A 27,520-nucleotide genomic window follows, 5' to 3' on the forward strand; every position below is an offset into this window, starting at 1 on the left:
CAAATGCCCAGATGATAGAAACATGATGAGAGAGAACACTGATTGGCCGCCTCAAGCATGCCCCCCACTGGGGATTTGGCCCACACCCTGGGCATGTGCCCTGACTGGAATGGTACTGGCGACCTCTTGGTGCATGGGTCTATGCTCAACCATGATGAGCCACTCCCCCACAGCACATTGCACTTTATCTTATAAAAAAGGTAGGGAGGAGGAACCTGGGACTTCCAAGAAGTCTGGATTATTAAGGCCACTCAGCAGCCTTACGTGGAATTTCATTTGCATCGAAGCTGTTGGGCTGCTGGGCTTTCCATGGCGTACGGGGGTGGCGCGTTTCCCTAGGACGTCGTGGGTTTGCGCGGTGTTGTAGCTGCTCTGGGCGAGTCGCGGTGACCCCAGCAGTGGCCTTGGGCTTCTCACTCTGTTCACGTCGCTTTGCGGGGCCACCCGCCTCATTTCACCTCCACTAGCGGGCCTTGCGCTGCTGCCTCCCGTTCCTGCCCTTAGTCACGAAAGTTCCCAGTAGGTTGCTGCGTGCGGTACGTGACAAACGTTGGCTGCACGTCCCACCAGCGCCCTCAAAGACTGACAGCGATTTGGAGCAATGGAAGCGCGCCGGCGCCTTTGAGCTGCGTCCAATAGCAGCTGCTGTTAGCGGAGCGGTGCGCGCTACGGCCGGGAAGGGGAGGGAGGGCGGGGCTAGGACCGGGAAGGGGCGGGGGGCGGGGCCCGCGCGCTGCTCCGTGATCGGCACGCTTTCCGCCGCGGACATTCGCTGCTCTCTCCGTCGCTGTCTGCTTCCCCGGCCTCTCTCCGCTGCTGTATTGCCAAGATGTCGCTTTCTAACAAGCTGACTCTGGACAAACTGGACGTGAAGGGGAAGCGGGTCGTTATGAGGTAATTCTGCACATCTGCCCGCGCGCCCTCGGGGCTCTGCGGCAGCCTCTCTGGCCAGGGCCCACTTGCTTCCCCGGCTGCCCAAAGTTGCTTTTAGTCGTGGGCTCGGTCCTGTGGGTTCTGGCCATGCTGGGCGAGGCTGCCGACCTTGGTGGCAGAGGCTTTGCCCGAGTTTGACGGCTTCTAACCTCATTTCTCCCAGCCCAGTAAGTGAACCGTAGTTGCTCTTTCGGGGTGTATCCACCGAGGAACAGCTCAGATTGCAGGGACCAAATCTTTGGCCTTCTTTCCTATTCCTGCCATGCGGTTCCGTCGCCTCCAGTTTCCAGACGGCGAGGTGGAAGCTAAATCAAATCCCTAGGCCCCAAGGCGGGGACCTTGAAAGGTCATTTGGTTAGTTTCCCTTCCCCGCCGCCCTAAACCATCCCAGGCAAAGAGAAAGGCCCACATTTCAAAGGTCCTTGCACAAAAAGAAATCTTTCCCAGAGGGTGTTGATTTAAATGTTCAGGAGTAGAACCCCCTAAAGCATCGGGGGTAGGAGGGTGAAGTGGGGTGGTGCCCACCGAAGGCAGCCTTGCTGAGTTTATGTAACAGGCCTCTGCCGCCCCACCTGGTCGTTGGACTCCGGGCGGTGGGGTTTGCATCAGGATTGTGACACATGCTGGCTAAAGGTAGAGCAGGGTGTGGCTACTCATTCTTGCTGTTCTTCAACCTCACCCCCACTGGTGGCAAGAGAAGCAGGATATTAGAAATGGGGAGGGCTCCCCATGCACTTGGGGGTTTCTTACTCCGCACGTGTTGATCCGTGGTCACTTACCAATATGGCTTCTCCGTTATTTGCTCCAGTTACTAGTATGGTGTATGGAGCTTGTATATTCATTCTTTTTCTAACATGTGGTACATTTGTGCATGAGAATAATTAGGTATGTAACGGATACACTTGACTGTTGCATAGAGGATGCAAGGGTGGTGCTTTGGGGAGGCCATAAGGACTTGCTTTAATAGCGTTGTGTAGTCTTGTCCTTTTTGGGAAATGATTGATGGGCAGGCATGTGAATGGTGTGATTCACCCCCTTTCCCAGTTTGGGTTGGTTCAATGAGGGCATCTTTTGGATAGTAGGAGATACTTAAGGTAGTAGGGGATCTCCCTTTACCCTAAGCATAAACATATCAAGGCACTGTGAATTAGAGAACTTTATGGGTACCCTAAAATTCATGTAGCTTTCCCTTCCCTCTAATTTCACTATGGCCACTATTAGTTTGCAGGTGGCCTTCTGTGCCTTGCTATGGAAATAGAAGAACTCAATAGCTTATGGCGATGAAAAACACCTGGTATCCACATTTTCCCAAATGACCTAGGCTTTTGCAATCTGGACAAAGTAGGAGTTAGAGTCATCCTGGTATTAGGCAAAGGCCCTTTCTACCCCTCAGATTATGTTAAGGAAAGGGGATAGATCCTCTGAAAAACAGGACAGGTGGACATCGGCAATTAGGTTTTATTTCCTCCCATCTCTATGCTCAAGCCTGACCTTTCCAGATGCATGCACCAGCTGAAAGACAAGAAGTAGGGCACCATACTGGTCACCTTCCTACAATTTCAGTTTTTGGCTTTATTTCCTCTCTCCCCTGGGAAACTGGCATAAGGAATTAACTGGACTGGCTGGGAGTGGGACTATAGAGAAGGTGCTTATCTTTTCTCATCTGGATCTAATATGAAATATCTTTCTGCCCAAGGGCTCCAAAAAATTTCATTCAACACAGATTGACCCTGAGCCTTGAAATGATTGGCTAGTCCGTTTTGCTGATAGAAAATGACCTGACCAAGGTCACTGAACTAGCAAGTTAATGGCAGAACCACGACTAGAGTTGGATCTCCTTGGCTATGGACCAGATCCTCTGAATGCTGGGATGTAGTGAACAAAGACAGGTTAAAAGAGACATTTTGTTTACTGATGGTTGCAATCTATAACCCCCCACACCCTATAATCTTTATAAATTCTATTTATGTGACCTGAGGAGAGGAAGTTACTTTGTTCCCTGATTATTAAGGAATCTCTTTTGAACATGAGTCATATTGTAGCCCTAATTTTTGGAAGAGTCTAGGCAGCCATGCTTTGTCAGCTCAAATTTCTTTTTGTTTTAGTGCTGTTGTGTGGTCTTTGCTGGCAATGTTTAGGAAATGGGGCCTCCTGAGTAATGGCTGCTTCACTTACCTCCTCTCTTTGTCTTGCAGAATAGATGTTTGTTGAGTCTTCTGGCCCCTGCCTTGATTGCCCAAGGAAAATTTTTCCTTGTTGATGGAACTTTAGATAGCTAGAAACCTCTGAATAATTACCAGGTTCCACCTCAGTTTTTTAGGACACCAGTTGACCTTACCTTTGAATAAACTTCCTGCATAGTTTTGCGATGTTATTTTCTTTCTTCTCATAGGATGTCAGAAATACTCCATTGCTGACTGTGAAACACTTCCTGTTTGGTTGTCGTCCCATCCCCCTTCTTTTTTTTTTAAAACCTCACTGTTTCTCTTTAACCTGTTGAAACTTGTTAAGCAACAGCCTTGATGAAGTGGAAAAGGAAATGGAGAGGGAAAACAGAGCAGATTTAAAAAGTCTCTAAGACAGCCATGATACCTCAATTTTCCGGTCAGGGGCAGTGAAGCAAGGATGGACATGGTTTCTTTGAGAACTTGTAATGGAACTGGGCCTGGACTCCTGAGATTTCAGGTGATAGAGACTTGATATTTGTACTAAATCAATATTTTTAACATTTTATTTGGAAATAATTACAGATTCACAGGAGGTTGCAAAGATAGTAGAGAGGTCCTGTGTTCACCCAATTTCACCCATTGGATACATCTTGCATAATTATAATAAAATGTCAAAGTAGAAAGTTGACTTTGGTTTTATCACATGTCTAGATTTGTGTAACTCCCACCACAATCAAGATACAGAACTAGTTTTGTTTGATCACCACTAAGATCTCACTCATGCTGCCCCTTTAGAGTCATGGCCCCTCTCCCTTATTCCTAACCTCTGGTAACTCCTAACCTGTCCTCTGTTTCTAAAATTTTGTCATTTCAAAAATGTTACATAAGTGTAATCACACAGTGTGTTACCTTTTGGCACTGGATTTTTAAATTCAGCATAAGTCCTTGAGATTTTTCCAAGTTGTTGCATGCATCCATAGTTTAGTCCTTGTATTGCTGAAGAGTATTCTATGGTATGGATGTTCTACCATTTGTTTAGCCCATTGAAGGACATCTGGGTTGTTCCCAGTTTTGGGTTACTACAAATAAACCTGTTGTGAACATTGAACATTTATTTGTGCACAAGTCTTGGTATGGACATATGCTGTCATTTCTCTTGGGTAAATACCTAGGAATGGAATTGCTGGGTCATATGCTTAAACTTTGAGGAATTCCCATACTGTTTTCCAAAGCAGCCACACCATTTTACATTTCCACCAGCAGTGTATGAGTGATTGGTCTCTGCATCCTTGCCAGCATTTGATGTTGTCATTATTATTATTATTTTTATCCTCACCCGAGGACATTTTTGCATTTATCTTCAGATAGAGTGGGAGGGAGAGAGGGAGGAAGAGAGAGAGAAGCATTAATGTGAGAGAGACTCATCAAGTGGTTGCCACCCACATGACCCCAACCGGGGTGGGGACAAACTAACCGAGGTACGTGCCCCTAGCAGGAACTGAACCCGGGATTCTCTGGTCCATGGGCCGACGCTCTAACCGCTGAGCCAAACTGGCCAGGGCAGTGTTGTCATTTTTTATTTCAGCCATTCTGATAGGTGTATAGTGATAGCTGATTTCATGCCTGAGTATTTTAGGGAAGTGGAAATGGAAGGGGTGCAGATTTTACATAGAATGGAACAAGTGGAATGTGTAGGGAAAGCAGTTTCTTTGGTGGAGTCCACTGAGAGGAGGAGCTAAAAGGAGTGCTGTTATTGAGAGTCTAGAGATGGTAAGGGGAGGTAATCCTCAGGCAATGAGAAGAGAGTACAAGTCCAATTCTCCTCAGTAAGCTATGTAAGCTTAGACAGATGAACCAGATTCTTGAGTGTTTCTGCCCAAAGAATTTCCTCCTTATGAGGGCTTGGGGGTAGGAAGCAGCACTGTGAGGGATGGCTTGTGCTCTGCCTCTTGCCCTTAGCCCTTTAGACCATGGGCCTTCTGGGAGGCTGCATAGGGAGAAAATGACCCATGGTAATGGGATACTCTATCCTCTTTGGAATGCACTTTATGGCTGGCAAGGACCTTGTTCAGGATATTTAAAGAAGATGCTTCGGATCAGCATCAAGTAGCCTGAAACTAAGGAGACTGTATGTCTTTCTTCAAAGGCATATATACTGCCTTTAGTTTTGAAGAATCTTTAATGAAAGTATTTGAATATAGAATTATTTCTTCAACCCACCTTTGGAAAGGCTGCTCTGTAGTGAGATAGATTGGAGTATAGGCATACCTTGTTTTATTGTGTTTTACCTTACTGCACTTAACAGATACTGTGCTTTTGTTACAAATTGAAAGTTTGTGTAATCCTGCATTGAGCAAGTCTATGGGCACCATGTGCCAACAGCATTTGCTCACTTTGTGTGTCTGTCATATGTTGATAATTCTTGTGATATTTCAAACTTTTTCATTATTATTAAATTTGTTATGGTGATCTATGATTAACGATCTTTGATGTTACTCTTGTAATTGTTTTGGGGTGCCACAAACTCCCCATATTAAGATAGCAAACTTAATAAGTGTTGTGTGTGTTCTGACTATTCTACCATTTGGCCATTCCCCCATCTCTCTCCTTCTCCTTGGGCTTTCCTATTTCTTGGAACACAACAATATTGAAATTAGGCCAGTTAATAAATCTACCATGGCCCTGGCCGGTTTTGCTCAGTGGTTAGAGCATTGGCCTGCAGTCCAGAGAGACCCGGGTTCGGTTCCCGCCAAGGGCATGTATCTCGGTTGCAGTTTGTCCCCGGCCCTGGTTGGGTCGTGCGGGTGGCAGCCACTCGATGTGTCTCTCTCACATCGATGTTTCTCTCTCTCTCTCTCTCTCTTCCTCTCTCTCCCTCCCACTCTGTCTGAACAAAAAATGGAAAAATGTCCTCGGGGGAGGATTAAAAAAAAACCTATAATGGCCTCTGAGTGTTCAAGTGAAAGGAAGAATCACACATCTCTCATCTTATCTTTTTATTTTTGGTTAATCCTTACCTGAGGATATTTTTTTTATTGATTTTTAGATAGAGTGGAAGGGAGGAAGGGAGGGAGAGAGAGAGAAATATCCATGTGAGAGAGACACATTGATTGGTTGCTTCCCACATGACTCCAACCAGGAACCGGGGATTGAACCTGTAACCCAGGTATGTGCCCTTGACCAGAAATCGAACCCTAGACCCTTCAGTCTGCAGGCTGATGCTCTAACAGTTGAGTCAAACGGCCAGGGCCACACATCTCTCACTTTAAATCAAAACTTAGCGCCCGGCCAGTGTGGCTCAGTGGTTAAGTGTTGACCCATGCACTAAGCGGTTGCGGGCTCAATTTCCCGGTCAGGGAACATGCCCAGGTTGTGGGCCAGATCCCCAGTGGGGGGCATGCAGAAGGCAGCCAGTCGATGTTATCTTTCATTGATGTTTCTATCTCTCTCTCCCTCTCCCTTCCTCTCTCAAAAATCAATAAAGAAAAAAAATTAACAACAACAATAACAAAAAAACCTAGTGAGGAAGGCATTTTGTAGCTGAGATAGGCCAATGGCTAGGTTTCCTGTGCCAAAGAGTTAGCCAAGTTGTAAATGCAATGGAAAAGTTCTTGAAGAAAATAATGTGCCATTCCAGTGAACACATGAATGATAGGAATGTGAAACAGCTTTATTGCTGATATGGAGAAAGTTGTATCTGTCTGGATAGAACATCAAATCAGCCACAGCACAAAATTCCCTTAAGCCAGAGCCTGAACCAGAGCAAGGCCCTAATTCTGTTTAGTTTTTTGAAGGCTTAGCGAGGTGAGGAAGCTACAGAAGAAAAGTTTAAAGCTAGCAGAGATCTGTTCATGAGGTTTAAGGAACGAAGCTGTCTCCCTAACATAAAAGCACAAGGTGAAGCAGCAAGTGCTGATGTAGAAGCTGCAGTAAGTTAGCCAAAAGATCTAGCTAAGATAATTCATGAAGGTGGCTACACTAAAAACAAAAACAAAAACAAAAACAAAAAAACACAGTTTTTCAGTGTGGGTGAAATGGCCTTATGTTGGAAGGATGTGCCATCTAGAACTTTCATAGCTAGAGAGGAGAGATCAGTGCCTGGCTTCAAAGCATCAAAGGATAGTCTGACTCTCTTGATAGAGGCTAGTGCAGCTGGTGACTTTTAGTTCAAGTCAGTGCTGATTTAGAATTTAGAAAATCCTAGGACCCTTATGAATTACGCTACATCTATTCTGCCTGCACTTTATAAATGGAACAACAAAGTCTGGATGACAGCACATCTGTTTATAGTATGGTTTATTAAATATTTTATTTAATTTATTATTTTTTTCTTTATCCTCACCAGAGGACATTTTTCCATTTTTTGTTCAGATAGAGTGGGAGGGAGAGAGAAAGAGAGAAACATCGACGTGAAAGGGACACATCAAGTGGCTGCCACCCATATGACCCAACCAGGGCCGGGGACAAACTGCAACCAAGGCACATGCCCTTAGCGGGAACTGAACCCAGGTCTCTGCACCACAGGCCAACGCTCTAACTGCCGAGCCAAACCAGCCAGGGCTATTAAATATTTTAAGTAAATATTTTAAGTAGGCTCTCAGTGTTGAGAGCCTACTTAGAAGAAAAAAAAAGATTTCCTCCTAAATGCCACTAAGAACGTTCATGATTCACAGGAAGAGATCAAAATGTCAACAGGATTTTGGAAGAAATTGATTCCAGCCCTCATGGATGACTTTGAGAGAGGTTCAGGACTTTAGTGGATGAAGTAAATATAGATGAAAACTGGTGAAAATAACAAGAGAACTAGAATTAGAAGTGGAACCTGAAGATGTGACTGAATTGCTACAGTCTCATAACACTGCAACTCCTCATCCATGATAAATCTCATGGATGAGGAGCTGCTTCCTAAAGATGAGTAAAGAAAGTGGTTTCTTGAGATGGACTCTCCTCCTGGTGAAGATGCTGTGAAGATTATTGAAATGACAGCAAAGGATTTAGAATATTACATAAACTTAGTTGATAAAGCAGTGGCAGGGTTTGAGAGGATTGACTCTAATTTTGAAAGAAGTTCTACTGTGGGTAAATGCTATTAAACAGCATTGCGCGCTACAGAGAAATTGTTCATGAAAGGAAAAAGTCCATCAATGTGGCAAACTTCACTGTTGTTTTATTTTAAGATATTGCCACAGCCACCCCAACCTTCAGCAGCCATCATCCTGATCAGTCAGCAGCCATCAACATCAAGGCAAGGCCCTCCATCAGCAAAAAGATTATGACTTGCTGAAGCTGAATTGATGTTTAGTATTTTTTAGCAGTCAAGTGTTTTTAATTAAAGTTTGTACATTTTTTTTTTTTTTTTTAATCCTCACCCGAGGACATTTTTTGATATTTTGTTCAGATAGAGTGGGAGGGAGAGAGAGGGAGAGAGAAGCATCGACGTGAAAGGGACATATCGATTGGCTGCCACCTTTACAACCCAACCAGGGCTGGGGACAAACTTCAACGGAGGTACGTGCCCTTAGCAGGAACCGAACCCGGGTCTCTCCGGACCTCAGGCCAACGCTCCAACCGCTGAGCCAAACCGGCCAGGGCTGTACATGTTTTTTAAGACATATTGGTATTACATACTTAATACACTACAGTGTAGTGTAAACATATTTTTATATTCAGTGGGAAACCAAAACATTTGTGAGACTTGTTTTATTGCGATATTCTCTTTGTTGTGATGGTCTGGAACTGAACTTGCATACCTCTGAGGTATGTCTGTACAGGACTAGGGAACAGGATATTAGTGGTCTTCTCAGTAGGTCTGGGATCTTGTAGTCATCTACCAGGCCTTTGTCTCTGAGAAGAAGGACTAGGAATGGAGCTTTATGGTCAAGCATGGCAACAGTCTTCTTGCCTAGGTCATAATTTTCCTGTAGTCTCTTAGCATGTGATGCTAGCTGTTTCTAGTGTAAAGAGTAATGTAAAGTAATGTAAGTGGAGCCGGAGCTACCATGCCAGAGGAACTGCCTTGCATTCCTTATGCTTCAAATCTTTGGAATGTTGCCCTGGCCAGTTTGGCTCAGCGGTTGAGCGTTGACCTGCAGACCAGAGATTCCCGGGTTCGGTTTCTGCTAGGGGCACGTACCACCAAAAGAAAAAAAAAAAATCTTTGGAATGCTAAAACAGGTCAAAATAACCTTTGGATTGGACCTAGAACATTTTGTCCCAGAAAACCGTTTGCAACGACAACAAGAAAACAGTTAATTGTGACTAGAACTGATGACTACTGGAATGAATATTAAAAACATTGTTTAGAATTAGTATTACTGGGTTGTGTTATCTGCATCAATAGGGATGCATTCCTTCTATTGATGTAATTGTTCCTCTTCTGTTTCTTAAAAATACCCATTGGCTCTGTCTCTAATTGAAACACTGTTTGGGCCCTGGCCAGTTTTGCTCAGCGGTTAGAGAGTCGGCCTGCGGTCCAGAGAGACTCGGGTTTGGTTCCCGCTAAGGGCATGTGCCTTGGTTGCAGTTTGTCCCTGGGCCCTGGTTGGTCGTGCGGGTGGCAGCCACTCGATGTGCCCCTTTCACGTCGATGTTTCTCTCTCTCTCTCTTCCTCTCTCTCCCTCCCACTCTGTCTGAACAAAAGAATGGAGAAATGTCCTCGGGTGAGGATGATAAAAAAAAAAAAAAAAAAAAAGAAACAGTTCTTTTCAGTGAGTCCCGAACAGCATTCCTAGTGATCTCTGTAAATGCTTGCTGCCTCTCACTTTGAAAGGCCATCTTATTTTTAGGTTAACATTAGTAATAGTTAATCTGCCTTTTAAATTACAGAAATATGGTGTGGGAAAAGCATTTACATGTATAATAATAGTTACCACTTTTATGGTACTTATTGTATACCAGGTATTCTAAGCACTTTACAAATCACTAATTCATTTAATTCTCACAATAACTGTGAGATAGGTACTATCATCCACCTTCTATAGATATAGAAAGAAAACACATAAAAAGGATCTTAGCAGGCAAAACTTAGACCTTACAAATAGCTACCACATGGTCTCAGTTCAGTTAGATTGAAATAGCTGAGGTTCCGAGGAGTTCAGAAGAAGGGGGAAGGAATTACCGGTTCTTAAAAATGGTAAAGCAGTTGTCTGTTGGGTAAGAAAGAAGAGACTGCAGTACATTTCTGCTTGTGCCATCCTGATCACTTCTGTTTTAATTGCCCATTTGTCTGATGGGCAGGGTCATGTATTCCACTCATGCCTCTCAGCCTTTTTGAAAGAGCCTATCTTATTTTTATTGTCTTTGTTTTGTTTGAAGGGTACTGTGTAAACTTGGTCTTGGACACTGGGTTCCTTCTGGTCTCGAGGCCCTAGGCTTTCTCCAAAAAGTATGATATTCTCTTGATGTGTTTTATTTTTTCAGATGTGTGTGTGTGTGTGTGTGTGTGTGTGTGTGTGTCAAGTGATGGTAGTTTCACTAGGACCCAGAAATGTCAAAGGAATCAGAATCAAGACGTGTTTCTTGCCATGGCTGGTGTGGCTTGGTTGGGTGTCATCCCATGCAAAGGTTGCTGGTTTGATTCCCAGTTAGGGCACATGCCCAGGTTGTGGGCTCGCTCCCCAGTTGGGGGCATCAAGAAGTGGCTGATCGATGTTTCACTCTCACATCAGTGTTTCTCTCTGTCTCTCAAGATCAGTAAAGAAATCTTTAAAAAGAGATGTATTCATTATTATCCTTCACACCTCCAGCTGCCATTATTATTACATACTATCATGCTAGGCACACATAGAGCTCTTTTTAGATAGAACAGGTTTTAGCTACCCAGATCTTCAGGGCTAGTACCTGTGGTTTAAGTTAGGTTTTATTTTTAATATTTTAAAAGAATTCTTTTTTAAAGTATGAGATAAACACTGGAAAGGACACAAATCATAAGTTCAAAGAATTATCACGAAACGAGCATATTTGTACAATCACCCAGGTCAAGGAATAGAACATTACCAGAACCCCAGAAATCCCTCTGGTGTCCTATCTCAGTCACTACTCCCACCCTCCTCCCCATGGCTAACCACTGTCTTGGCTTTTAATACTGCTGATTATTTTTAAGGTGACTTTTGGACTTCTAACTTATTTAACTGTTTCAATAAAAGCGCCTCTCTAGTCTTTGAGGGGACAATATATTGATTATGGCTCTGAACCTGAAACTTTGTTTTTTGTTTTTTTAGAGTGGACTTCAATGTTCCTATGAAGAACAACCAGATAACAAACAACCAGAGGTAAGGTTCCTGCTAAGCATTGAGCTAGGTTAAGATGTGCATTGGGCCCGGCTGGTGTGGCTCAGTGGGTTGAGTGTTGACCCATGCACCAAGAGGTCGCCGGTTTGATTTCTGATCAGGACAACATGCCCACGTTGTGGGCCAAATCCCCAGTGGGGGGCATGCATGGGGCGACCAGTTGATGTTCTCTCTCATCGATGTTTCTCTCTCTCTCCCTCTCCCTTTCTCTCTTTGAAATCATTAAAGAAAATAAATTTTAAAGGATGTTCATTGGTGTAGGTTATATAGGATGAAATGGTTTTCCTTTCTTATTGTAGAACTGTGGTAACTTAAGCATATGATCTTGGGCTTTCACCAACCTACCCTCTTGTCTGCTTTCTTTTCTTTCTTTTTTTTTTATTTTTAAGAATTTTTATAAGAGTTTATTTGAACCAAACTGATTGACTAGGGGGCAATATCGCTACAGCTCTCTGTTCTGCTTTCTTATGAGAACGTAGAAATTGGAAAAAAACCATCTTAAGAAAGTGATTTTTTTTGTGTGTGTCCTCGTTTTTTGAAAATTTTTTTTTTTTTTTTTATCCTCACCCGAGGACATTTTTCGATATTTTGTTCAGATAGAGTGAGAGGAAGAGAGAGAGAGAGAGAGAAACATCGACGTGAAAGCGACACATCGAGTGGTTGCCACCCACACGACCCAACCAGGGCCGGGGACAAACTGCAACCAAGGCACGTGCCCTTAGCGGGAACCGAACCTGGGTCTCTCCGGACCGCAGGCCAACGCTCTAACTGCTGAGCCAAACCGGCCAGGGCGTTTTTTGAAAATTTGAAGACTTTGGGGTTATGCATTTTTAAAGAATGTCAAAGTTTAAGGTTACCTGGCTTCCCTTACAAAATGAACTGTATAAGAAAAGGCTTTTTTTTTTAATCCTCACTCGAGGACATTTTCCCATTTTTTGTTCAGATAGAGCGGGAGGGAGAGAGAGGAAGAGAGAGAGAGAGAGAGAAACATCGATGTGAAGAGACACATCGAGTGACTGCCACCCGCACGACCAACCAGGGCCGAGGACAAACTGCAACCAAGGTACATGCCCTTAGCGGGAACCGAACCCAGGTCTCTCCGGACCGCAGGCCGACGCTCCAACCGCTGAGCCAAACCGGCCAGGGCAGAAAAGGCTTTTTTAATTACCAGTAATTATTAAGCTTACATGTGGTATTGCAAGCTCCTGCAATACTGGGGTGGCCCAGATAAAATCAGTTTTTGAGAATTTTGACTTAAGGGATAAGACATTAGAAGTAATATTTTTAATCTGTGTAGGCTGCTTCAAGTGTCTTGGCTCCTAGATTCAGAAGCAGAAATTATAAGTCATAGTACTGTTTTTGCTTTTGACTAGATTGTAAAACAAGGTTTTTATTTTCAGTTTTATTTACTTATTTTTTACCACTCTAAAGATGTTTATTTCCTTTTTATTAAACTTAATGGGATGACACTAGTTAACAAAAGTATACATGTTTCAGGTGCATAGTTCTACAACACATCATCTGCACACTGTTTTGTTTGTTCACCACCCCTGGTCAAGTCTCCATCCATCACCATTTATCCCCCCTTTACCTTCTTCTACCTACCTCCACCCTCTCCCTCCAGCTATCACCACACTGTTGTCAGTGTCCATGAGTTCTTTCTCCCTTTTTCTTCCCTCAATCCCTCCACCCCAGCCCGCCTCCCCCGATATTTTACATTTTAAATGAAAGGTTTGAGCTGAAAAGGTGCTTTCAAATGATTAGATCAGTGTTGTCTCATGTAAATATAATATGAGCCACATGTAATTGAAAATTTTCTAGTTGCTACATTAAAAAAGTAAAAAGAACCCTGGCTGGCATGGCTCACTGGTTAGAGTATTGGCTGGCACACCAGAGGGTCATGGGTTCGATTCCAGGTCAGGGGCATGTACATAGACTGCAGGTTCGATCCTCGGTCCCAGTTGGGGTGTGTGTAGGAGGCAACCCCCCCCATTCCACTAGAAAAATCAATGGGAAAAATATCCTCGGTTGAGGATTAACAACAACAAAAAATTAAAAAGAAATGGGTGAACTTAATTTTAATAATATGTTTAATTCAGTAAGTCCAAAATAATCATTTCAATATGTAATCGATAAAATAATTTAATCAAAGGGACATTTAACTTTTTTGATATTAAGCCTTTGAGATCCAGCATGTATTTTACGCTATAGCACATCTCAATCTGGAATAGTCACATCTCTAGCATTTAAGAGGCATATGTGGCTAATGGCTACCATATTGGACAATGTAGGTCTAGACCCAGAACATTTTCAGATACCGGCCCCAGAATAGAGCCTGGCAGTCTGCCAAGCACATTTCTGCTGCACCACAGTGGAAGGTCTTTGTACAAGGCAGCTCTGATCCTTCTTGATTTCCATTATTTTCTGCAGCACACAGAAAAGATGGGAAATATGCCTGCCTATGAAGGGATTTTATGAACGAGAAAAAGCAGAGAAACATGTCTGAGTAGATCTTTTCATTTTCAGAAATCCATTGGATTGATTAACAAAATGAAGCAATAGAAATAATAGAACTTGCCAGTAAAGGATAGCCCTGAAAATTAATTTGGTTTCATTGAGCAAACTTTATACCTGATAAAGATTTCTTCTTTATTTGAGATAAATGGTTTTTTATATCTGCCAAATAGCATAAGATATTTTAGAAACATAACTTGATTTTTTATTGCTCCATATTCTGTTGAAATGTCAACTTATCAGAGAGACTTTCCCTGGCCATCCTACCTAAAATCCCCGCCACCACTATTCCCGGTCATTCTTGTCCTCTTGCCCTGCCTTATTTTCCCATGGCTCCTATCACCATCTGAGATAGATATATTTTATTTGTTTGTTGTATATTATCTCTCCCATGATTAGAATTTCACTTCCATGAGAGCAGGCACTCTTTTATTTGCTGTTGTATTCTCAGAATCTGGAACAGTACCTGGCATAAAGGAAGTATTAAACAAATATTTAATGAATAAATAAATGATTTTCTTTTTTTTTTTTTTTCGGTATGTGCCCGTAGTGGAAATCGAACCTGGGACTCTCTGGTCCGCAGTCCAATGCTCCAACCGCTGAGCCAAACCGGCCAGGGCAATAAATGATTTTCTTTTTTTATCCTCACCTGAGGACAGTTTTCTATTTTTTGTTCAGATAGAGTGGGAGGGAGAGAGAGAGAAACATCGATGTGAAAGGGACACATCGAGTGGTTGCCACCCGCACAACCCAACCAGGGCCGGGGACAAACTGCAACCGAGGTACGTGCCCTTAGCGGGAACCGAACCCAGGTCTCTCTGGACCGCAGGCCGACGCTCTAACCTGCTGAGCCAAACCGGCCAGGGCATAGTGATTTTCTTAATTATCAATTTTAATTTCTTAAAGACTGGCAAAAATGAAAAGATAGTATCAAGTTTGTAACAAAAAATTGAAATGTTAAAAGTTTAATAATTTTTTGGTTAAATGATGATGTACTATAGTATTATAAACTACATTCTATATAATGCACATGTTTTTTCTTAAATTAAAAAGTGACTTAGGACCTGTAATGGGCGCAGGAAAGTTACTACAGTTCTCCCCAAGTTTCCTTTAAAGGTTTAAAGATTTAGGAATTTTATATTTCTTTTTTTTTTTATCCTCACCTGAGGACATTTTTTGATATTTTGTTCAGATAGAGTGGGAGGGAGAGAGAGAGAGAGAGAGAAACATCGACGTGAAAGGGACACATCGAGTGGTCGCCACCCACACGACCCAACCAAGGCCGGGGACAAACCGCAACCGAAGTACATGCCCTTAGCGGGAATCGAACCCGGGTCTCTCTGGACCGCAGGCTGACGCTCTAACCGCTGAGCCAAACCGGCCAGGGCGGAATTTTATATTTCTTCCACAGTCATGTAAGAGCTGTGTTTTGGAGTACCCAAGACCATCCACGTTTTGTGATTTGCTAGGACTCACAAGACAAAGCATTTAGTCTCACTGCAAAAGTTTATTACATTGAAAAGATGTACGGCAGGATCAGCAATGGGAAAAGACAAGCAGAGTTGGGAGAAATCCATGCATGGTCTTTTTTTTTTTTATCCTCACCCGAGGACACCCTTCCATTTTTTGTTCAGATAGAGTGGGAGGGAGAGAGAGAGAGAGAAAAACATCGACGTGAAAGGGACACATCGAGTGGCTGCCACCCACACGACCCAACCAGGGCCGGGGACAAACTGCAACTGAGGTACATGCCCTTAGCGGGAACCGAACCCGGTCTCTCCGGACCGCAGGCAGACGCTCTAACCGCTGAGCCAAACCGGCCAGGGCCATGCATGGTCTTTTGATGCTCTCTCCCTCCCATGACTGGATACACTGAGTGTGTTCCTTTCTCCAGCAGTGAAAAATGCAGTAATTGTGTGCAGTGTTTATGTCCAGAAAAGCCCATTAGAGACTTGACTCCCAAGATTTTTATTGGGAGCTGGTAATATAGGTACCCTCTGCCTAGCAACTACTAAAATTTCAGACTCCTAAAGGAAGCAGGTGTTCAGCATAAATCATCCTGTTTTTATAGACATTGTAGGAACAGTGAATGGCCCTTGTCAAAGGACTGAGGGACCACTTTGAAAGTCAAATTCTAGACACCAGCCAAGGGTCAACCTTACAAGCAGGTTTTTTTTTTTTTTATTATTATTATTTTTTTATCCTCACCCGAGGACATTTTTCCATTTCTTGTTCAGGTAGAGTGGGAGAGAGAGAGAGAGGAACAGAGAGAGAGAAACTTCGATGTGAAGGGACACATCAAGTGGTTGCCACCCGCACAACCGACCAGGGCCGGGGACAAACTGCAACCGAAGTACGTGCCCCTAGCGGGAACCGAACCCGGGTCTCTCAGGACCGCAGGCCGACGCTCTAACCGCTGAGCCAAACTGGCCAGGGCACAAGCAGGTTTTTAGACAGATAGTAGCTTCAGGCCCTCTAGCTGTGGTCTGTTTTCTGGAAAAGAGGTAAACCATGATGAAAATGTATAATCCTGGGTGGAGGGTTGGCATTGTCATTAACTTCTTCCCCTGAACATGTATCTGAGGACCATCACTGAGTTGCCAAAAGTGGATTCGAAGGCATTGGGAGAAGAAAAGGGGCTTGATGTTTTGTAAGGCCATGAATGAAATATTTCCCACTAGTTCCTAGCAGTAACCTTGCTCTATGTGCTGTCTCTTTTTGGTTACAGAATCAAGGCTGCCATCCCAAGTATCAAATTCTGCTTGGATAATGGAGCCAAGTCAGTTGTTCTCATGAGCCACCTCGGTCGGCCTGATGGTGTCCCCATGCCTGACAAGTACTCCTTGGAGCCAGTTGCTGCAGAACTCAAATCTCTGCTGGGGAAGTAAGTGCCACCTCTGGTGCTGGTGGACTCTGTGACAAGAGATGTTGTCAAGCATGTTGTTACTGGTTCTTAACTTTCAGACTGCTCAAGTTTCTCCATCTCGTACTCTCCCCAGGGATGTTTTGTTCTTGAAGGACTGTGTGGGCCCGGAGGTGGAGAAAGCTTGTGCTGACCCAGCTGCTGGGTCTGTCATCCTGCTGGAGAACCTTCGCTTTCATGTGGAGGAAGAAGGGAAGGGAAAGGATGCCTCTGGGAACAAGGTAGGACCTGTGATTTAAAAATATATATGTATTTTTAAAAATTGATTTTTCTTTTTTTTAGAGAGAGAGAGAGGAAGGGAGAGAGAGAAACATCAATGAGTGAGAGAGGCATCGATTGGCCGCCTCCTGCATGCCCTCTACTGGGGATCAAGCCCACAACCCGGGCATGGGCCCTGGCTGGTAATCCGAACTGGGACCTCTCAGTCCATGAGATGATGCTCAAGCCACTGAGCCACACTGGCTGAGCAACATACTACTTCTAATTGTCCTTTTGTCACACACCTGGCCTGTGGAACATAAGGATTTTCCTTCCGGCAGTATGTGATAATCATATCGAAGGGTGGGCTGTGATTCCCAAGTGCTGGGTACAGATGTTCACAGGTGGTGGTGAGGGTGAGTGTCCATGCAACACCAGGTGTTCCTCCAGCAGAGTCAATTTTAGAGATTTTGTTTGTCAAGGCCGGAACAGTTTTTCTGAGCAATAGGCCCTAGTGTATTATTGAAGGACAATCTGTTGTTATTTAGAAGAGGAATTAAGTTAAAGCTTGAGCTTGATATTTTTAAAACAGTAAGTTAAATTTGATATAATTAGGATTTTCTTATAAAATAATTTCATGAATAGAAAAAGTATTTTTCTAAGTCCAGTGAAAAGGGACAATTGATTGTAGTGGGGTAAATGATGGTCATAATGATGTTGCTTTGGATTTAAGGCATTTTTTCTAAGAAGTGTATAGCATTTTTCTTTGAATTTCTCTTTAAGATAAGGGCATACATATATTATCATTTCATAAAGAAACTAAGTTTCAGCCCTGGCCAAGTAGCTCAGTTGGTTAGAGTTAGAGTGTTGTCCTGATATGCCAAGGTGGTGGGTTCGAACCCTGGTCGGGTGCATACAAGAAACATCCAATGAATGCACAAATAAGTGGAACAACGAATCAATCTCTGTCTCTTTCTCTCTCTCCCCCCTATTCCTTCCTCCCTCTAAAATCAATAAAAAAAAAAAGAAACTAAGTCTCAGAAAAGCAGTCATTTGACTAAAGTTAGAGTTAGTGGTTCTGTTGCTGGGCTTTATATATATCTCAGTCCATCAGAAAAGCAAACTTTTTCTATAAAAGTCCAGACAGTAAATATTTTATGTTTGTGGGCCATACAGCCAATCACAACCATATATGGTCTGTGTTGGAACTACTCAACTCTGCTGTTGTCATGCAGAAACAACCATAGGAAAAAGAAATAAAAAAGGACCCCCTCCCCCCAAATCTGAAAGTAACCCACGAAACAGATTACCATGACCTGCCAACTGGAATTCAAGTATTAAATGATAAAGCTGGCTCTTTGAGGATGATTTGGAATTTGCCTTATTGGTAGAAGGGAAGCTGAAGGCACCCTCTGAGTACTTTGCGCTCTTAAGATCTTTAGTGTTTTGGGGAACAAGATGCTCTGAGTCTCGTTTCTCAATCTCCTGTTATACTTCTGACATTTCTTAAGGTCACTGGAGTGCAGCAGTTTCTTTTCTTAGCACCACAGGCCCTGGTTGTCTTGCCTTATCTTGCCTTTGGCATGATCTTACTATAATAGTAGGAGTCAAATGCTGACCTAAAATTTGGTGCCCTTTTAGACTGGAACTCAAGCTGCTCAGACCCTAGGACTCAGACATGGCAGGAGGCAACTGGCAAATTGAGGCAAAACCTTTTCTTCAGGAAATGAGGAACCAACCATGGCAGTCTATGACTTTTGTTAGTTAACTTGACATTTAGTGTGCAGTAGTTTTCAGTGCTTGAAATTTCAGGAGCCAGCCATGAGTTTAAAATAATAAAAAACAGAGTACATAAAATGTTTCCTCTATCCAGTGTTCCTGCATTGATATTTTAGGAGCATTCCTTTCCTTCTAGTGATGGGCAGATGATAAATGAGAAGTGGGTTCTGATTATTATTATTATTATTATTATTAATTTCTATAGCACCTTTTTATGAAGAGCTTTCAGTTTGCCATTTTTGCTCAAACAGTTCTTGAATAGAGGGGTTATTATGCCTTTTTAATATAAGGGAACATTTCAGGGACAGAGAGCAACTTGCCAAAAGTTACACTGTGAATTAGTGTCAGAGCTGGGCCTGGAACCCAGGTCTCCTGCCATTCAGGCATTGTTTTCATTACTATATCAGTGGCAGATGATATTCCATTCTGGAGTAATTACGGGGGCCCTACAGTCTAGTTTTAACATTAGTGCCCCTGCATCCTTTGGGTCATTAGAGGAAAGCCCCTGTTCTTTGTGACAGCCGCATCCATCTTGATTCGTAAAGGATGGGAGTGGGCAGTGAGTAGAATGAACATCTGTTCTGTGCCGTGTACCCTCCTGTGCCATTTCTCCCTTCATCTGGCTTCCTGTTCATCTTTGCTTAGTCTCCTGCCAGAGACTTTTTGTTCAGCCTGCCATACTGCTTTGTGTCCCCTTTGGTGGTGGTGGTGATCCCTGGATAGTGAGCTGACATTTTAAAGTCCTGTGTTTTACTTCTACTTTTTGTTCCTCTCTCTATTTTGTAGAAGTTTATTTCTTGTTTCCTCAGATGCCTAACTTCAAGAAAGGCCATATGAAAATCCTCCTTTTAATCAACATGAAATGACAGCCCGGCTGGTGTGGCTCAGTGGATTGAGCGTTGTCCCATGGACTGAGAGGTCCCGGTTCAATTTCCCAGTCAGGGCACGTGCCCGGGTTGCCGGCGCAATCCCCAGTAGGGGGCGTGCTGGAGGCAGCTGATCGGTGTGTCTCTTTCCCATTGATGTTTCTTTCTCTCTTCCTCTCTCTCTAAAAAAATTAATAATCAACATAAAATGTTTCTGAGGTCCTTTTCTCTTGGCATGTTTCCACCTGCCTTCTCTGTCCCATCCTGTCCTTGTTGCTTTCATGAGGAATATATGTGAGGGCCTCTGTCCCTTTGCAGAAAGGCCTTGGTAGCCAGATAATGTTAAAAATAAGGAAATGAGTCAAGATAAAGAGAGGGAAGAATAATCAGAATCTTGTCTTAGGAGTTGGGGCGAGGCCAATGAAAAATGGGATGTGGTTAGTTTTATGTGATTAGAGGTTAAGTCATGGTTCAGGAATCTTAGGTTTGCAATTTGAGAGAAGGCAAAGGAGGGCAGAAACGTGCAGAAATGACCAAAAGACCTGGAATATTTGAAACAAAGAGCAGACCCTGTTGTTAGTTACAAAAATTGATGTCCCACCAGCTCAGGGTCTTTAAAGATGTTCAAGAGGACTCTTGGTATGAAATGCTTTTACAGTTCTCTTTGCAGCCATGCACATTTACTGTTGTCGGTTTTCCCGTGTTTTTGTGTTTCTCTGCAGGTTAAAGCCGAACCAGTTAAAGTAGAAGCCTTCCGAGCTTCACTTTCCAAGCTAGGGGATGTCTATGTCAATGATGCTTTTGGCACTGCTCACCGAGCACACAGGTACTAAGAGTCTTGTTTGATGTTGAGCTGGGAGCAATATTCCACTATTTACTCAAGCAGCCCAAGCTCTGGGTTGCTTTTGGAGATTTCTGTATTATACTGTGATCCTGTCGGTTTCTATCTCTGATTGGACCTACCACTTACCCTGTGGCTCTTGTTGAGTATCTCTGATCCAAAGAGGAAAGAAAAGTAAAAGTTGAGGATTGTGGAGCTTTTTGTTGAGTGTCAGTAAGCAGCTGCTCTTTCTCACTTTGGATATTTCATGTAAAGGTCGCCCTCTGTGAACATGTGGGATCAGAATCTCATGCTGTCAGTAGGAAGAAAATTGAGGAATCCTCTCTTATTGGCATCAACTGACTGGTTATTTATTGGGGTTAAACCCTTGGCCTGAAGACTACTAATTGGGTATATTAAATTCTACTTAAGGTCACTGCTTTTTATTTGCCTCTTAACACTACACTATTAGGCAAAAATCTTATCTTGTACCTAAGTGTTTTTGTTGCAGTTTAGGGATGAAAATCATGGTCTCCTGGAATCTCTGAAGTATTTCAGTGATAAGGAGATGGTCTCTAGAATTGGGAGAATTGATAGGGACTGACTATTATTTGAATGTCTCTGGTCTTTTCTAGCTCTATGGTGGGAGTCAGTCTGCCACAGAAAGCTGGAGGTTTTTTGATGAAGAAGGAGCTGAACTACTTTGCCAAGGCCTTGGAAAGCCCAGAGCGACCCTTCCTGGCCATCCTGGGCGGGTATGAAGAACTCTTCAAGATTTTGCTTTCAGCAGTGCGTTTGCCTGGAAAGAGGCTATAACTTGGGTGGTTTATTGTCAGATAGCACGATCAAATTGGGTAACAGGAGAATTTAATAAAATGACTTATCTGCAGAGGCGTGGGTAGCTTTTAAGGAAACTCAAAAGGGACAGTACAGTAATCTGGGGTAGCAACAGCTATCACCATCCCTAGGCCTAAAGGGACAAAAGGGAGGGAATGGTTATCAAAATCCAAAGAGGGTAGTTGTGTGGAGAGGGTTCTCTGATAGGAACTGTAGCCTTTGGTCGAGACATAGGGATAGTCATCTGGCAGGGAGGGAGCCAGGGAAATAAATACTCTGATGTCCCTTTAGTTTCCTGCTGATGTACCCCTGCCACCCCTGGTTGGCTGCCACCCACCTGGAAGCCAGAGGGCAAGGGAGTCCCTTGATGAAGGCCATGCAGGCCAGCTTCTTGGAACAGAGATTAGGGCCGAAAATGAATAAAGATGGTTCTGGAGGGAAGAATAGTAAGATCCAAAATAGGTGCTCATCTAACAAGTTTTGAAGCATTTGGTTAAGCCTTTCACATACATACAATTTGACAAGGAATAGGTAGGAGAATCTCCTCATTTGTGTTTAATATATCATTTAGAACTCTTGTCTCCAGATCACATACCATTTTATATTTTCTCCTATGGGTGAAGGTACCACGTGGATAAATTATATTGTGATGGCTTAGTTAAAAATAGAAATTTCAGAATTGTGGGTCAAGAGGCTAGCAGTAGCAGGGTGAGTTTTAGGTGATAGAGTAGGGACAGGGACCTGGTACTGCTTGGAAAAGATAACTTCCTGTCACTTGGCATGGCCAACTAGGTAGCAACCTCTTTCTGATGAGATGTCTCTGACCTTTTTTCTCATGGGAAAGAACATACTCAGCATTTCCCTATGAAAATTGACTCTGGAGTTGGGTATCAATTTCACATAGTTGCTCTCCAGGCTTCCTGAGCCCAGTTTCAGGATCCTAAAAATAACCCAGGTAGGTACAGGTTATGTGTGTTCTGGAAGCATTGCCTGTCTTGTGCACTGGGTTATAAAGGTTAGACTGATCATTGCTGCCCTGAAGATCTGATTTTGTTCTCCAACCTTCTGTAGACCTGGAATTTGGGATTGAGTGCCACCTAGTGGTTGTGATTAGGTTATAAACTCAGCCTGAAATAGCTGTTTTTGGGAAGTTGATGTGGAGAGGTTTTTTTTGGCCACCTTTCTTGCAATGTAGTCTTCTTAGACTATTAGTCATTTGGGGGAAATTTTTACATTTTATCATTATTGTAGAAGCACTCAAACGTGCACAGAAGTTGAGAGAATAATATGATAACCCCACAGGCACCTGTCAGCCTGCTTCAATAATTTTTTACTTTTTTGCCAGTCTTGTTTCATTTACAATACTTTAAAAAAAAAATCAGGAGTATTTTAAAGCAAGCCTTAGCCCTGGCTGGGTGGCACAGTTGGTTGGAGCATAGGCAAAGTTAGCCAATATTTTTGTCACTTTGTGGGACATTTCTCTGTTCCTGTGCCTTGACATAAAAACTGAGGTGCTATGTAATATCACTTCCTTAGTCCATCATTTGTTCTGTTGGTGATGATTCTTGCTTTCCCTTCTAGAGCTAAAGTTGCAGACAAGATCCAGCTGATTAATAATATGCTAGACAAAGTCAATGAGATGATTATTGGCGGTGGAATGGCTTTTACCTTCCTTAAGGTGCTCAACAACATGGAGGTAGGAAACCAATGCCAAGTAGATATGAAATAGCTCTTGATAAGAAATAGCAATTATGTAAACTTGAAAAGAAAACCAGCTTTTGACATGAGCTCTAAAAACTCTCATTTTTATTTATTTTGCAAGTTGTTTTTCTTTTGTCTTGGAATTGCTCCTTTATATTGTATCTTCTTCCTGTCTGCTTTGTGAGGTAATTGTACTCTTAGTATAGAGGTTGATCTTCATCATCTTGGTCCCCTGTGTAGATTGGCACTTCTCTGTTTGATGAAGAGGGAGCCAAGATCGTCAAAGACCTCATGGCCAAAGCTGAGAAGAATGGTGTGAAGATTACCTTGCCAGTTGACTTCGTCACTGCTGACAAGTTTGATGAGAATGCCAAGACTGGCCAGGCCACTGTGGCCTCTGGCATACCTGCTGGCTGGATGGTGAGTCACTTGGATGGCTGACAACATAAGTGAAGAAAAATATTTTGCTGTCATTTATTCAGCCAACCAATAGTATTTTAGAAGAATCTCTACAGGAGATCTGTCAGAGAAAGCCTCACATGTTGCAGTGAGACCCTCCTTGGAGGAGAATCCATGGGGGAAAAGCAATGCTGTCAGATTGCTGTTGTCTTCATAAGTAACATGGGGACAAAACCATTTTTTGTTCATCTATTTATTGTTTATTAAGTATTTATGTGCTGGGGATGGTGTTATGTACATTCTTGGTTTGGGCCTTTCTGACTTATGTTGTTGCCTAGAAAAATAGGAAATTTTTCTTCTATGAAAACATAAAGATAGTAAAAGTATACTGATTACAAGCAGGGAAAACTGTGTATATTTAAGACTAAGTTAGTTGATTTTAGTTTTCGCAATACATTTTTATTGATTTTTTAAAATTAATTAATTAATTAATTTTTGTTACAGATGTTTCTCTTTTTCCCCCCACTGATTCCCCCCTCCCCTTCCTCCCCGCCCTGTCCCCAGCTTTGTTGTCCATGTCCATTGTTCATGCAGACATGCATATAAGTTCTGGGGTTTATCTCTCCCCCACCACCCCCTCTTCTGGGGATTGTCAGTCTGTACCCCACTTCCACGTCTCTGGGACTACCCCGTTCCTCAGACTGTTATGTTCATTATATTCCACAAATAAGTGCGAGCATATGATACTTGTTTTTCTCTGTTTGGCTTATTTCACTTAGGATAATACTTTCCAGGTCCCTCCATGTCGTCTCAAAGGATAGAGAGATAGAAGCATCGATATGAGAGAAATACATCAATTGGCTGCCTCCTGCACACCCCATACTAGGGATAGAGCCCACAACCCGGGCATGTGCCCTGACCAGGAATCAAACTGGGACCTCTCAGTCCATGAGACGACACTCAGTCCACTGAGCCACACCGGCTGGGCTGTGTTCTCAATTTTAATAGCTGTATAAAATTGTATCATGTTTACATATTAGTTTGCTTAGTCATTTTTTTTTTTTTTGTTAGGCGTGTAGGTGTTTAGTTCAGTGTTTCTTAAAGTGTGGTCCCAAGAACAATAGCGTCAGCATCATTTTGGATTTTTTTTTGTTGTTGTTTATCCTCACTAGAGGATATTTTCCCATCGATATACACAACCCCAACCGGGTCCAGGGACAAACTGCAACCAAAGTACATGCCCTTAGCGGGAACGGAACCTGGTTCGTGGGCCGATGCTCGAACCACTGAGCCAAACCGGCCAGGGCTTCCCATCGATTTTTAGATAGAGTGGAAGGGAGGGAGGGGGAGAGAGAGAGTGAAACATCGATGTGAGAGAGATACATTGATTGGTTGCCTCCTTCACAATCCTGACCAGGGCTGGGGATCGAACCTGCAACCCAGGTGTGTGCCCTTGATTGGGATTCAAACCTGTGACTCCTCAGACACACCAACCACTGAGCCAAACCAGCCAGGGCTCATTTTGGAATTTGTTTTAAAAAAATGCAAGTTCCTGGGGCCCACTGTAGACCTACTGAATCAGAAACTCTTAGGGGTGTAGCCCAGCAGTTGTGCTCAAACAAGCCCTCCTGGTGATTCTGATGCATGCCAAAGTTTGAGAACCGCTGATTAGTTCAGTGATTTTCAATCTCGGCACCACTGACATCTCAGGTAGTTTTGTTTTGTTGTGGAGGGCTGTTGTTGCATAAGAGGATGTTTCAGGCATCTTTGACCACTAGGTGCCAGTAGCACACCCAGCCCACTCCCTAGTTGTGACAACCAGAAATGTCTCCAGACATTGCCACATTTCCCCTGGGGAGGGGCAGAACAGACCCTGGTTCAAAACCACCAATTTAGCCTGGCTGGTGTGGCTCAGTGGTTGAGTGTTGACCCATGCACCAAGAGGTAGCTGGTTTGATTCCCGGTCAGGGCACATGCCCAGGTTGTGGGCCCGATCCCCAGTAGAGGGCATGTAGGAGGCTGCCAATCGATGTTCTCTCTCTTCGATGTTTCTATCTCTCCTTCTCCCTCTTTCTCTAAAATCAATAAAGAAAAAACAAATTAAAAAAAAACAAAAAAACAAAACCACCAGTCTGGTTCTTCACAGTAATATACAATAATAATAGTGTGGCTAAGAATTTTTTTTTTTATCCTCACCCGAGGACATTTTCCCATTTTTTTGTTCAGGTAGAGTAGGAGGGAGAGAGAGGGAGAGAGAGAGGGAGAGAGAGAGAGAGAAACATCGACGTGAAGGGACACATCGAGTGGCTGCCACCCGCACGACCAACCAGGGCCGGGGACAAACTGCAACCGAGGTACGCGCCCTTAGCGGGAACCAAACCCAGGTCTCTGAGGACCGCAGGTCGACACTCTAACCGCTGAGCCAAACCGGCCAGGGCAAGAATGTTTTTTATCAAATAACTTTTGAGGTTTTTCCCTTAGACTTGGTCTTCCATAAGAGGCATGGAAAGGTTAATCATTTTAAAAGACTTAAGAGTATCTTGGTTCTAGAAGAAATTCTGGTATTCAGCCGTGCGTTCTGGTCTTGGTGGAGGTGGTATTTGCTCCTCTAAGTAGCTTTCCTTGGTAGCTCATCCTCTCTATTAACTTTCCCCCATAGGGCTTGGACTGTGGTCCTGAGAGCAGCAAGAAGTACGCTGAGGCTGTCGCTAGGGCTAAGCAGATTGTGTGGAATGGACCTGTGGGCGTATTTGAATGGGAAGCTTTTGCCCGAGGGACCAAAGCCCTCATGGATGAGGTGGTGAAAGCCACTTCCAGGGGCTGCATCACCATCATAGGTAAGATGTCCTGTATGAAGCTACTACCAATGTGAGCTGGCAGAATTCTGATCAGAGGAAAGTAGAAGGGAAATAGGTAAGTTTTCCTAGGTCTCTTGGCACTAGGTGAACCTTGAGAGCTAAATAGGTACATAGTTCATGGAGGTGTCTCTTAATGAGATGGAGTTGGGGGTTCATCAGCTTCTGTTTGGGTTTGGAGTACACTGCCCTAAGTTTTGGTATGAATCCCTCCCTCCCTTTTTTCCTTTCCCATTTATACATGGCTTTCATTCAACAGGTGGTGGAGACACTGCCACTTGCTGTGCCAAATGGAACACAGAGGATAAAGTCAGCCATGTGAGCACTGGGGGTGGTGCCAGTTTAGAACTCCTGGAAGGTGAGATTCTTCTTGTTTGGCTTGTTTAGGGGAAGGATGGGGATGATGCAGTGAGAGGTGGGCAGGATGGAGTGGAGATAGTAGGTAGTGTTGTCATTAGCCAGTCATTTTTAGCTGGGTATTACAAATGCAGGAACTTCAAATAAAGCTCCCGACATCCATTTGAGGTGGGCAGGGGTTGATAGGAAGACTCTTTCTTAAAGAGGTTATGCTGTAGTAGACCTGGGACCCAAAATGTAAAACACACACAATAATATAATAATAGTGTGGCTATATATCCTGGCCAAATACCCTAAAGAAGAGCTGACATATTATGGGGAAGATAGAAAGTGATGGATCTGGCTTAGTGGATCCTGTAGTAATACTGTCTGTGTATATGTGCTCTCTCAAAAACAGGTAAAGTCCTTCCTGGGGTGGATGCTCTCAGCAATGTTTAGTACTTTTCCTGCCTTTTGGTTCCTGTGCACACCCCCTAAGTCAACTTAGAGCTTTCCGCATCTCTACTTGGTCTTAGCAAAAATCTTTCCCCATGTCAAGATTCAGCTAGTGGCCAAGAGATGCAGCCCAGGAACACTTACACAGTTGCACAGCATCTCAGCTCATCTTCACTGCACCCTGGATTTGCCTCCATTCTTCAGGATCCCATTTGAATTTCTTAGTGACTAAACCATTGTGCATTCTAGAGTACATATATTTATATTTTGTCTGTTAAAAGAGAGTAAGCTGTTAGCTTAATTCTCTCAGAGTAGCTTATTCTGATTAGCTTTGTCATTGTTTCGCTACTCAGCATGGAAACAAGGTGAAATTCCCACTGTAGGGAGGGAGGGAGGGAGAAGAAGTTGGTGATCTGTTAAATAAATAATAAAAGTATTCATTGAAA

The 27,520-nt window shown here is 43.4% G+C and overlaps 1 protein-coding gene across 1 annotated transcript; it reads left to right on the forward strand.

Moving 5' to 3' along the window:
• The first annotated feature begins 728 nt into the window (after positions 1 to 728).
• PGK1 (phosphoglycerate kinase 1) lies at positions 729 to 27,520 on the forward strand. The gene is made up of 11 exons (XM_036270970.1): positions 729 to 894; positions 11,322 to 11,372; positions 16,633 to 16,788; positions 16,904 to 17,048; positions 20,393 to 20,496; positions 21,126 to 21,245; positions 22,909 to 23,023; positions 23,269 to 23,448; positions 26,087 to 26,264; positions 26,542 to 26,640; positions 27,037 to 27,520. The coding sequence occupies exons 1-11, from the start codon at positions 830 to 832 to the stop codon at positions 27,075 to 27,077; spliced, it is 1,254 nt and encodes a 417-aa protein (XP_036126863.1). The 5' UTR covers positions 729 to 829; the 3' UTR covers positions 27,078 to 27,520.

Source organism: Molossus molossus, unplaced genomic scaffold (assembly GCF_014108415.1).
Source record: "Molossus molossus isolate mMolMol1 unplaced genomic scaffold, mMolMol1.p scaffold_m16_p_2, whole genome shotgun sequence".
Lineage (NCBI taxonomy): Eukaryota > Metazoa > Chordata > Mammalia > Chiroptera > Molossidae > Molossus > Molossus molossus.

Excerpts from the sequence above, each read along its gene's own strand:
- PGK1 (XM_036270970.1), top strand. The coding sequence starts at position 830 with ATGTCGCTTTCTAACAAGCTGACTCTGGACAAACTGGACGTGAAGGGG. Across the intron at positions 26,265-26,541 it reads GGGCTGCATCACCATCATAG|GTGGTGGAGACACTGCCACT; the intron begins GTAAGATGTCCT and ends TTCATTCAACAG. Across the intron at positions 26,641-27,036 it reads CAGTTTAGAACTCCTGGAAG|GTAAAGTCCTTCCTGGGGTG; the intron begins GTGAGATTCTTC and ends TCTCAAAAACAG.